The sequence below is a fragment of the Oncorhynchus nerka genome, linkage group LG11 (genome assembly GCF_034236695.1).
Source record: "Oncorhynchus nerka isolate Pitt River linkage group LG11, Oner_Uvic_2.0, whole genome shotgun sequence".
NCBI lineage: Eukaryota > Metazoa > Chordata > Actinopteri > Salmoniformes > Salmonidae > Oncorhynchus > Oncorhynchus nerka.
Genome location: NC_088406.1, coordinates 50,185,956 through 50,199,068, shown reverse-complemented (window position 1 = coordinate 50,199,068; position 13,113 = coordinate 50,185,956). Strand labels below are relative to the sequence as shown.

Sequence of the window (13,113 nt, the reverse complement as noted above, 5' to 3'; positions counted from 1 at the left end):
CCATGTTTCATGTTTCGGGTTGTCACGTTGTGTCATGTTGTACCATGATTTGTCATGTTGTGTCATGTTTCGTCGGGTTGTCACATTGTGTCATGTTGTGTCATGTTTCGTCGGGTTGTGTCACGTTGTGTCATGTTGTGTCACGTTGTGTCATGTTGTACCATGATGTGTCATGTTGTGTCATGTTGTACCATGATTTGTCATGTTGTGTCATGTTTCATCGGGTTGTGTCACATTGTGTCATGTTGTACCATGATTTGTCCAGCCGCACTTGAGAGGATGTTGTCTACAGCAGGGAAGGTTAACTTTGATGGGGGGGGTGGGGGCCACACAACAAATGAAACTCGTCATGCGGAGCGGCAGTGGCTTGTGGGCCTGCGTACCCACATCCATATCACCAATATTATATACAGTATTAGTACTTATATGGAGCACTAATAATACATAGTACTTACTTTGCGCATTTGATTTATTTTATCAGACAACGCAAGTGGTAAGTACAGCCTACGTATGTACTGGTATAGTGGGGCGTTGTAATGGAAGGTGGTGTTACCCTGTTTTCTCTGTCTATTCTCTAGATCAATTTGTAGTCATGTGTGTGTGGCTGGCTCTGTCCTCCTCTCTCTTCCAGACATGTTGAGTCCCAGTGTGGACCACGAGGTGCCTATGGACTACAGCAGTGAGTATGTCGACTCAGACAAGTCTTCCTGACGGACGATTCAGACGAGGCCTGCAGCATCCCTGGCTCTTTCTCCCCCGAGAGCAGCCAGGATGGGGTCGGCGGGGACCAGAGGTACGCGCGTACGCTCACGCACACTAACGCCCACACGCATCACACCCACGACCACCTAACCCTGTCCCGCTTGTTCCTCAGCGCTAACATCCCATTGATGAGGGTGGTTCAGTCCATGAGGCAGACCACCCGTCGCTCCAGCACATCCATCAAAGAGGGCTGGGTGGTGCACTACAGCAACAAGGACACACTGGTAATGCTACTGACTGACTGACTGACTGACTGACTGACTGACAATGTGAGACATTTTCTCTACCACACCAGATTCTATTCTCTCTCTCTCTCTCTCTCTCTCTCTCTCTCTCTCTCTCTCTCTCTCTCTCTCTCTCTCTCAACTTTTGCATACAATACATTTTCTCTACCACACCAAATGTTACTTTTTTTCTACTTCTTTTCTAAAACGTTCCTTTATTTTTTATTCTACTCTATTTTAAGGGTACCTAATTAACATGAATATATATTTTCTTACACATCCTGTTTTGTGTGCTTCTTCTTTTACCAGGTACTGCAGGAATGTCTACCAATGGCTATCCGATTAAACTCAACGATTTACGCTGGAATTGTGCGGCGACTAGTGTGGGCGGACTGGAGCTCCGACTTCACATAAAAGGATGTTTTTGTCTAAAAATTACTGATTTCAGCACCCAAGGAATAGCCCGCAATTACACACCACATAGTTCTGTGTAATTGGGGGCTATTCTTTGGGTGCTAAAATCAATCGTTTACATTTATTTAAAAAAATATATATTTTTAAAATTCTGACGTCAGAGCTCCAGTCCGCCCACACTAGTCGCCGCTCAACACCATCATAAAACGTTGAAGTTGAGTTTAGTCAGCTAGCCAATCACATGCCCATCCTGTTGTGACAAATTACACTGGTCACTCAAAAAAAAGACTTAAAAAGTACAAATAGTGCTCACTTTAGATTAGGGACTGCAAAAAGACTTAACTAATGATTAGTAAATGGCTTATACATGTAATAATACATGTTGTAGTAATGATTAATACATGGTTTATACATGTAATAATACATGTTGTAGTAATGATTAATACATGGTTTATACATGTAATAATACATGTTGTAGTAATGATTAATACATGGTTTATACATGTAATAATACATGTTGTAGTAATGATTAATACATGTTTATAGTAATAATAATGATTAATACATGGTTTATACATGTAATAATACATGTTGTAGTAATGATTAATACATGGTTTATACATGTAATAATACATGTTGTAGTAATGATTAATACATGGTTTATACATGTAATAATACATGTTGTAGTAATGATTAATACATGGTGAACACATACAAAGGCCGTAGAAAGGGTTTATTAGGTTCCCTTACAATAGTGTTTCCACTCCTTCTTTTGTAGAACTTTCAGAGAAGCTTTCTCCTCCACCTTTGTTCTCCGCGACATTGACACACTGTTTATCAGTCTCCCCTACCCCTCCAGTCCTCCGCCTCTTCTTCACAATGTTTTCGGTCGGAGTTTCTCTTACCTCTGCAACTTTGACCTCCCCTTTTAATGCTCTCGTTAATGCTCTCGTTAATGCTCTCCCTTTTTTCATCTGTGTGAAAGTGTGTTTGTGTGTCTCCGGCTGAGTGGGATAGATAGTGTATACCTGCTCCCCGCCGCACGAAAACACCCGGGAGACGTGTGTTGAATTCACATCCTCTCTTCTTCTTCTCTCTCTCCTTCCTCTTAGAAAGTGTTGCTGTTTACCTTACACTTTCTGCCTTCTCAAAGCCAACCTGTCCTGGCTTTACTGACACTGTCACTGTCTCTTTTCTCCTTCTCTCTTCCTATCGTTCCCTTTCGTTCCCTCTCCTCCACCCATCAGCTGGCCCGCCTCATCCTTCTCCTTGTCCACTCTTCCTGGACCACAGCTTAACCTCTGACCCCCTCAGTGAACCTTGGTTGACCCCCTTTACCCCCCTGTCCCCTCCTACTCCTCCGGCACCCCCCACAGAGAAAGCGGCACTACTGGCGTCTGGACTGCAAGTGCATCATCTTGTTCCAGAACAACACCACCAACAAGTACTATAAGGTATTGTATTCTCCAGCTCCGCTCAACTAGGTTAGCAAGCCAATAAACTTCACAGGTACTATGTGAGTCGGGTCTCAGTCAATCGATCAGTCAACTTTATTTTATAGAGCCTTTTTTTTTTTACATCGGTAGTGCTTATACAGATACCCAGCCTAAAACCCTGAAGAGAAAGCGATACAGATGTGTAGACGCTCTCACATACATTGACCTGGTGAAAGTCTACACACCCCTTGCGGAGTTTTCACATTTTTCTGCCTTAAAATGTCATCTAAAAAGGGATTGAAAAAAATAAACCAATCCTAATGATCTACACAACCTATTCCACATTTTCAGAGTAAAAAAAATAATAAAAAAATAACATTTAAAAAAATGTCTCGATTGCGCTTGTCTTCACATGATTGATTGCGTACATCCCCTGGGCTCACGTCCTTCCCCCCCGTCCTGTAGGAGATCCCTCTGTCTGAGATTCTGGAGGTGCGCCCCGCAGGTGACTTCACCCTGGTCCCGCCGGGCACCAGCCCCCACTGCTTCGAGCTTGTCATGGGCACCATGCGCTATTTTGTAGGGGAGGACCCCAACGTCCACGTCCCCGCCCTGCCCCCCACCACCCACCAGGCCTTCCCCCCCACACCCCCTTCCCCCAGCAACGTGGTGCCCAATAGCGGCGTGGGGCGGGAGGTGGCCAAGGCGTGGGAGGGCGCCATTCGCCAGGCCCTCATGCCAGTCATCTTCCAGGATGCACCACCGGTAGAGGGACACACTCCTCACAGTAAGATATAATATCACCTTACAATAATAATATGTTCATTTTGAGAAACTTTCATTCCCAAGTGTCTTAGTTCTAACGTTAGCCATCTGAAGAACAGAATCACGAGGTCTGGATCTGATCTCAGTCATGCTCTTAGTCTGGATTTAGTGTGTATGTGTGTGTGTGGGGGGGGACTGGTGTTGTGGGAGTTTAACAGGCTTCTGAGTGGTATGCAGTCCATAGCTCGAGGAACTCAGAAGCTTGTTTTCAGAGCTCTTTGCATGTGCACACACACACACACACACACACACACACACACGCTCAATCTCTCTGTCGTGACCCCACATAAGCTCAGGTGGAAGTCCTGTATATGTTAGTGTGGATGGTTAGCATTTTTGACTTTGATCCGCAGGACAGGCTTCAGTCAGCATCTCAGTGTCCAACAGTGTGATCCAGGAGAACGTGGTGAGTCGTCTCTTGCCACACGGTCGTAATACATGATCGTACATTATACCCGTTCACAATCATTACCCAGGACTTTGTAGTGATGATGATGGTGATGATGCTTTAAAAAAAATAATGTATCCTCCAGGACATTGGTATGGTGTACCAGATATTTGCAGATGAAATCCTCGGCTCTGGCCAGTTTGGAGTTGTGTATGGGGGTGAGTGTCCCTAATCGTCTACACTCTCTGTTTTGAGTCGTTGAATCTCAGTTAATCATACTCCTGTAATTTCCTCTTCCCCCCCACCACCAGGGAAGCACAGGAAGACAGGGCGCGATGTGGCGGTGAAGGTGATTGACAAGCTGCGCTTCCCCACCAAGCAGGAGAGCCAGCTGAGGAACGAGGTGGCCATACTGCAGGTGACCACCAGGGGGAGACGCAGAAACACATTTTCAACGGGTCTCCCACTACAAGTCTAGTTCATCAGCTAATTGTTGGCTGGCTGGTGACTTACTGCTGCCACACAAGCGTTGCATCCCAAATGGCACCGTATTCTTACCCCGATAAAAAGTAGTGCAATATGTAGGGAATGGGGTGCCATTTGGCATGCAAACCTCGAATACACTACACGCTATCAGCAACAAAAGAGTGATCAAATTAAGGTCCAACGTCTGTAGAGGCCACGAGGGTTCATTTTTACATCGTGGGGTTGTCATGCCAACTGCATTCAATTACATTGGCAGGTTTTGCAGCATCGTTATCATCTCTATGGGGTGTAGTTAGATAAAGGTCAGTAAACACTGCCTTCACACTATACTCTAACTAACTGATACTCATTCTAAATCTCTCTCACTCTTCCATCTCCTCCGCTCTACCTCTCTGTTTCTTTCTCTCCTGCCCTGTGTGTCACTCCCCCCTCTTCTTCTGCCCGTTCTCTCTCTCTTCTTCTCTCTCTCTTCTTCTCTCTCTCTTCTTCTCTCTCTTCTTCTCTCTCTCTTCTTCTCTCTCTCTTCTTCTCTCTCTCTTCTTCTCTCCCTCTTCTTCTCTCCCTCTTCCTCCTCCCCCTCCCACTCTCCCTCTTCCTCCTCCCCCTCCCTCTCTCCATCTCACAGAGTCTACGTCACCTGGGCATAGTGAACCTGGAGTGTATGTTTGAGACTCCAGAGAAGGTGTTTGTGGTGATGGAGAAGCTCCATGGAGACATGTTGGAGATGATCCTGTCCAGTGAGAAAGGACGGCTCCCAGAGAGGCTCACCAAGTTCCTCATCACACAGGTGTGTGTGTGTGTGTGTGTGTGTGTGTGTGTGTGTGTGTGTGTGTGTGTGTGTGCTCTTGCTCTCGTATGGGGGAAAAAATACATTTAAAATTGTATTTTTCATAATCCTTTTAGGATACATGTGAAATATTTACAATTGGGCAATTAATGTATTTGTCCATTTTGAAATGTTCCACGAAATGAGTGCCTTTTGATAAGTTAAGTAACAATTATGCACTAATATTGAATTTGTAAATGTCTGTTATATGAAATGAAGTCCCCTGAAAATTGAAGATTTTAACCCCCTCGAAATACTCCAGGTTTTCACCGTAGCTAGGTTTCCATCCAATTGGCGACAGATTTTCATGCGAATATTTAAAAAATCTGCATAAAGAAAATATGTGCATTTTCCCACTGGTGGTTCCACCAAACTGACTTGTTGCGGATAAAAAATCAGTGTGTGATGACGTAGTGCCAACAAAATTTGCAAGATTTTTTTTTCTTGTTCTGAATAAAAATCTACATTTCAATGTGTTTACATCACAAATTTAACTCTACGGAACGTTTTGTCACAAAAAAAGCTGTTATGACAAAACAAATGTGCCTACAGCTCACATTGCGGGTAGGCTACATGACGAGATTATTATGGATAAGAGCGAGGCTATTTGTATTTGTCACCAGACCCTCAATATTTACTGGAAAGGAGCGTTTTCACCGAGGACTTTCGCCACCCTGTGAAGTTCATTGTAACTTATTTCATCTTTTTATTTATTTATTTTTTATTTAACCTTTATTTAACCAGGCAAGTCAGTTAAGAACAAATTCTTATTTTCAATGACGGCCTAGGAACAGCGGGTTAACTGCCTGTTCAGGGGCAGAACGACAGATTTGTACCTTGTCAGCTCGTGGGTTTGAACTTGCAACCTTCCGGTTACTAGTCCAACGCTCTAACCACTAGGCTACCCTGCCGCCCCAATGGTTACCCCAGTCGTAGTGGGAGGATCACACACCATAACATTATGTGACTTTGATATGACGGTTATTATATCAATATTTGAGCAAAAAGGCGTTTCCACCTCCATTTCTCGCATCATTCATTTTACAGACACAAAAAGATCCCACCATGTTGAACAAACAAATGATCTGCCGCCATTTATAAAATCGTACCAAAACTTCCTGTTTCCATTGCAGCTGTCGTGATGTTTTTTAAATTTTTAAACACGGTATGACTTTACTCGCATAACAACTGTAGATGGAAACGTGATTTTTTGTAAAGCCTTAGTTATTGTGTTAACTTATTTCTGAATATTATTCTGTATTTAATGTGATTTAATGATTTGTCTATATATGTCCCTCCTTTTAAGGTCTACCCCGTTACGGGAACTAAACTGGTTTTAATATGATGAAACTATTCCTTTTTTAAAAAATATATATTTATTTGAAAAGAAACATTGAACATCTAACAGTCAAATCATAGTATAATAGCAGCTGATCTGGTTCTACTCTGTCCATTTTCTGCTGTTTTGTGGTGAAAAACTGAGCGGGTCGAGTATAACACGTAAACCTTGTTTACCTATACATAGGCAGGCTAGAAATGTTTGAACAATTACATGTGTTTTCTCTTGCATTTACGGTAATTGCCCCTCCCTGTTGCATATAACAAGCTTCCATTACTCTTGTCATTACCAGTTGGAGTGCGTTCAAGGGATTTTCCCCAGATGTGGTAAATCCCCACTTCCCCCTTGGTTACAAACGCACTGCAACACAGTTAACCATCCACTGTAGAGCCGTATAATACCACTTCTTGGAAGCACAAGACCTAGACCTACACTTTGACAAAACAAGTAGTATAGTGCAGAGAATCATTGTACCATCTAAACTGCTGTGAAATATATTTTCCAAAACCAAAAATATTGTATTTTCAGCTGTTTGAAGCTGATGTACAAAACTGAAAGTAAAAGATGCAAAAAACGAAACTTAAGAACGAGAATCATAGAAATTGCACACATAGAACAGATCTACTGCTTCTTTGACTTGCTTGCAATGACACATCTCACATTTCTATGTGAATTTGTTTTATTCTGGTCACAAGATAATTGATGCTTGGCTGCCCTTTGGAGAAAAAAAAATCTTATAAAAATAAAATACAATTGTTTTGGTCCATCATAATCTCATTATGTACGCAATACACTGAGTATACCAAACATTAAGAACACCTGCTCTTTCCATGAGATAGACTGACCAGGTGAAAGCTATGATCACTTGTTAAATCCACTTCAATCAGTTTAGATGAATGGGAGGAGACGGGTTAAAGAAGGATTTTTGAGCCTTGAGACAACTGAGACGGATTGTGTATGTGTGCCATTCAGAGGGTGAATGGGCAAGACAAAATATTTAAGTGCCTTTTGAACGGGTATGGTAGTAGGTTCCAGGCGCACCGGATTGTGTGGAGAAATGCAACGCTGCTGGGTTTTTCACACTCATATTTGTGATCATTGTTGAGTGGTCCCTGCAGCGTACTGTCACAAATATGTGATTTGGAACAGTAGCAACAACGTATGATGCAGAAAACATTTCTAAACAATGTTTTGTACTGAAGGAAAATTAAGTTATTCACAACTCTATTCCTCAATTTCATATTTCATCGTAAAAGATACATGCGAACTCCAAGCATCATACAGAATACATCCACAGCCAAACTCAATCCATGAACCAGTCTAAATAACAAAAATAAAACAAGTTAGCGACCGAACAGCTAGACTTGTTTACAATGTACCACGTCTCTGGCAGGCACAACGAGATACATGTTAGCTAACAGCGGATAAATTGTTTACGACAGCAGCCATGTTTGTTTGTGTTTGACAAGTGAAAACTCCCTAATCCCAGAATGCCATTCACCTATAAAACACAAGTAGTCAAAGTCAAAGATGGCCGTGCCCATTGCCCGAATAAGATCAACTTAGTTTAGCCACTTTGGCAACTCAATATTAGGAAGGTGTTCCTAATGTTTGATATACTCTGTGTACGTGTTCTCTACGCTGTTGGCTAGAGTGCATGTGCCAATACCATAGAGGACACACTCGCTATATAAGGTAACATTTTTGTGAGAAAACCTTCAGTAGAGTTGAAAATGTGATGGAAACCCATTTAACTTGTATTTTCTACCTTGTATTTCTTATTCAGTACTTGGGAAGTTAACCACAAAATGTATTTTTATGTGCACTGCGTCATCACAGGACACCCTTTCATCTGCAACAAGTCAATTTGATGGAAACACATCTCTGGTGGGAAAATGCCAATTTGAGAATATTCACAGTCAAATCTGTGCCAATTTGGATGGAAACCTAACTACTGATCAATACGTAACGAGTCATTTAAGAAGCCAAATTAGTAACCAGTTTAGCCACCCTGTAGACTAGATGTCACAGCCACACATTTCTGGAATATGGTCAGGCATTACATGCATTTTTAGCAAAGATTCAAATTTGAAATGCATTTGAAATATATAAAAAAAAGATTTGACACTGTTTTGGATACAGTTAAAAAAAACGATTTAATAAGCCGCAATGTTCATATTAGCTTGAGGGTTTGCTGGTCACCGTTTCGTGTTCACTCACTATGTAACACACACGTTCTAGGTGTATGTTTTTTTTTCGGGGGTGTATTCTCACTCTCTGTGTGTTTTTAGTTTCTTCTTACGACCCAGAAAGTCAAAGCCAAATCCGGGTTTGTTTGTGTGTGTAGATTCTGGCAGCTCTGAGGAACCTGCACTTTAGGAACATCGTCCACTGTGATCTGAAGCCTGAGAATGTCCTGCTGGCCTCTGCCGAGCCCTTCCCCCAGGTACAGAACCCTGTCATCACACTATCACACACAGACTCTACACACCCAAGCTAATGTAGACAGCCCTTTACTCCATGTAATGCACCTTAATGCATAGTATACAAATTCACCCTGACTTTATTCTACTCCAAAGTAGCGATTCATGCAGTATTTCTTCTTCTTATTGACTCCCTCTCACTCTTGTCTGTCTCCCCCCCCCCCCTCCCTCTATCTCCCCCCAGGTGAAGCTGTGTGACTTTGGCTTTGCCCGTATCATTGGTGAGAAGTCGTTCAGGCGTTCGGTGGTGGGCACCCCGGCCTACCTGGCCCCAGAGGTGCTCCTCAACCAGGGCTATAACCGCTCCCTGGACATGTGGTCTGTAGGAGTCATCATGTACGTCAGCCTCAGTGGCACCTTCCCCTTCAACGAGGACGAGGACATCAACGACCAGATCCACAACGCTGCCTTCATGTACCCACCCAACCCCTGGAAACAGATCTCACCTGATGGTAAGATACACACACTTGCACCGTTAAATGGCCAATGCAAGTGTCTTGTGCATGGTTAAGTATACCCAAATATACAGATTAATATGGCATACACATACTGTTCTCAACCGTGTGCCTGTGTTTCTCTTCAGCCACTGACCTGATCAACAACCTGCTCCAGGTGAAGATGAGGAAACGCTACAGCGTGGACAAGAGCCTGAGTCACTCCTATCTACAGGTACACTAGTCAACAGAATCATGGCGGCTATACAGAAGTCCATTACCTACAGTGGAGACACAAGGCCCCCTAACTTACTTATTTCTCATGTTTCTCTCCATCCTCAAACCTCTTGTCTCATCCACTTCCCTCCTTCTATGCTCTTATCTTCTTCCCGCTCCCTCCCTCCCTCCTCTCCAGGACTACCAGACGTGGTTGGATCTGAGGGAGCTGGAGACCAAGCTGGGTGAGCGCTACATCACCCATGAGAGCGACGACTGCCGCTGGCAGATGTTTGCCCGCGAGCACACGCTCCCCTACCCGGCCCACCTGGTTCCCCCTCTGCCTGCGCCTGGCTCCGACGATGAGGCTGGAGAGGACGCAGACATGCAGGGGCTCACTGAGAGGGTCAGCATACTCTGAGAACCTGGAGAACCAGCAGAACCAGAACCCACGAGGGCCCAAGGGACTCAAGACTGACCCAGGGAAGAGGAGGGGAGTGTGGGGAGCGAGTGGAGAGACAGAGGGGCTGGATGGATGGTTGGAGGTCTGGAGAGTGGGGAGGGTGAGGCTGGGAGGTTTAGCTGTAGAACAGCGCCTTCTATAGACATGATCCCGCCCCTGTCTGTCTACTAATGGTGTCCCACTCCTGCCCAAGCCTGTCCAATCTCCAGACCCCATCCTTGACCACTCTCTCTTCAACCCGAGAACCCTTTGAGTTTAACAGACTGCTCTTCTGTATCCCACAAGGACATACTGTATCCAGTGGTCAGGGGATGTGTAGAATATTGTTGCTGCAATGTGCTCATTCAGTCTAAACTGCAGTATGGCAAAGGTCAGTTTGGATGCAAGAGAGAGAGATGGGGAGGGAGAGAGACAGACAAAAAAACATTAAGGACTCGATCGATCCACTAATGCGTAACTTATACCCACCCATAAACAAATCCTTATGAACCGTTCCTTTTTATTTTCATTGAATGTGATGAGTGGAATCGCCCTGCATGTGCTGTCAGACCTGTTTGCTGCAGACCAGTCATTTAGTGCCTGTGAATGGTAGATAAAAGGCTTAGAACTGTAGGCAGCAGACCAGAGCTTGTGGGGTGTCATGGTCTCAGAGGAAATCTGTAGTTCAAATGACAGCAAAGAAAACAAAGCCAGAAATGGATGTAGTAATCGAAGATTGCCTCTTTTTAAAACTGTCGTCTGATACAGTGGCTTGCGAAAGTATTCACACCCCTTGGCATTTTTCCTATTTTGTTGCCTTACAACCTGGAATTAAAATGATTTTTTGGGGGGGGGTGTATATAATTTGATTTACACAACATGCCTACCACTTTGAAGATGCAAAATATATTTTATTGTGGAACAAGAAATAAGACAAAAAAAACAAGACTTGAGCGTGCATAACTATTCACCCCACTAAAGTCAATACTTTATAGTGCCACTTTTTGCAGCTGCAAGTCTCTTGGAGTATGTCTCTATTAGCTTGGCACATCTAGCCACTGGGATTTTTGCCCATTCTTCAAGGCAAAACTGCTCCAGCTCCTTCAAGTTGGATGGGTTCCACTGGTGTACAGCAATCTTTATGTTATACCACAGATTCTCAATTGGATTGAGGTCTGGGCTTTGACGAGGCCATTTCAAGACATTAAAATGTTCCCCTTAAACCACTTGAGTGTTGCTTTAGCAGTATGCTTAGGGTCATTGTCCTGCTGGAAGGTGAACCTCCGTCCCAGTCTCAAATCTCTGGAAGACTGAAACCGGTTTCCCTCAAGAATTTCCCTGTATTTAGCTCCATCCATCATTCCTATCAATTCTGACCAGTTTCCCAGTCCCTGCCGATGAAAAACATCCACGCAGCATGATGTTGCCACCACCATGCTTCACTGTGGGGATGGTATTCTCGGGGTGATGAGGTGTTGGGTTTGCGCCAGACATAGCGCTTTCCTTGATGGTCAAAAAGCTAAATCTGACCAGAGTATCTTCTCCCATACGCCTTTTGGCAAACACCAAATGCGTTTGCTTATTTTTTTCTTTAAGCAATGGCTTTTTTTCCTGGCCACTCTTCCGTAAAGCCCAGCTCTGTGGAGTGTATGGCTTAAAGTGGTCCTATGGACAGATACTCCAATCCCCACTGTGGAGCTTTGCAGCTCCTTCAGGGTTAACTTTGGTCTCTTTGTTGCCTCTGATTAATGCCCTCCTTGCCTGGTCTGTGAGTTTTGGTGGGCGGCCATCTCTTGGCAGGTTTGTTGTGGTGCCATATTCTTTCAATTTTTTAATAATGGGTTTAATGGTGCTCTGTGGGATGCTCAAAGTTTCTGATTTTTTTTATAACCCAACCCTGATCTGTACGTCTCCACAACTTTATCCCTGACCTGTTTGGAGAGCTCCTTGGTCTTCATGGTGCCGCTTGCTTGGTGGTGCCCCTTGTTTGGTGGTGTTGCAGACTCTGGGCCTTTCAGAACAGGTGTATATATACTGAGATCATGTAACAGATCATGTGACACTTAGATTGCACACAGTTGGCCTTTATTTAACTAATTATGTGACTTCTGAAGGAAATTGGTTGCACCAGATCTTATTTAGGGGCTTCGTTGCAAAGGGGGTGAATACATATGCACACACAGCTTTTCCGTTTTTTGTTTTTTCACTTCACCAATTTGGACTATTTTGTGTTTGTCCATTACATGAAATCCAAATAAAAATCTACTTCAATTACAGGTTGTAATGCAACAAAATAGGAAAAATGTACGCAACTTTCCTGGTTGGTGCAACGCCATTATTGATGATGACTTATTAGGGAAGACTAGAGACTGCTCGTCATCGGAACTGCTAAATCACAAGCCATGGTGGCTATGATGGAGGCAATGTGGATTTTTTCTGAATTGTTTGTCATGGACACCATTAAACACCAATGGGCAGTCGGGGGGGGGGGGGTGCTATTGCTCTTTTTAGATACAGTAGAAATACAACAAACGGCCCATCTTTGGAGTCAATGTTAAAGTGTGGGAGGAGGGCTATGATATTGATGACTGACTATGAACCTAGCGTGTCAACAAGTTGCATGTCCATGTGAAGTAGATTTGTCTAGGAGAAAAGCATAGTTATGAAGGACTATTAATGTACACGTATAACCATGTCTTTATGTAGTGTGATCGATGTATGCCTGGCGAATGTAAACCTATCGAAGATCCCGGCATTTATATGTAACATCAGTACAAACCTTGACATACCATTTTTCATCTGTGTCATTTTATTCAGCGCGTTGCCTCTTGAACAATG

At 43.6% G+C, this 13,113-nt stretch overlaps 1 protein-coding gene across 1 annotated transcript in view; it reads left to right on the top strand.

The window, feature by feature from the left end:
* The window catches only part of LOC115137068 (serine/threonine-protein kinase D2-like), a 53,386-nt gene extending 40,322 nt beyond the window's left edge, over positions 1-13,064 (top strand). The window contains 13 exon segments of the mRNA XM_029673098.2: positions 632-708; positions 711-793; positions 875-986; positions 2,777-2,854; positions 3,302-3,623; positions 4,015-4,067; positions 4,195-4,267; positions 4,361-4,467; positions 5,161-5,322; positions 9,048-9,146; positions 9,368-9,635; positions 9,767-9,852; positions 10,033-13,064. Of these exon segments, the coding sequence (XP_029528958.2) occupies positions 632-708; positions 711-793; positions 875-986; positions 2,777-2,854; positions 3,302-3,623; positions 4,015-4,067; positions 4,195-4,267; positions 4,361-4,467; positions 5,161-5,322; positions 9,048-9,146; positions 9,368-9,635; positions 9,767-9,852; positions 10,033-10,254 (1,742 nt within the window). The 3' untranslated portion in view covers positions 10,255-13,064.
* The last annotated feature ends 49 nt before the right edge of the window (positions 13,065-13,113 follow it).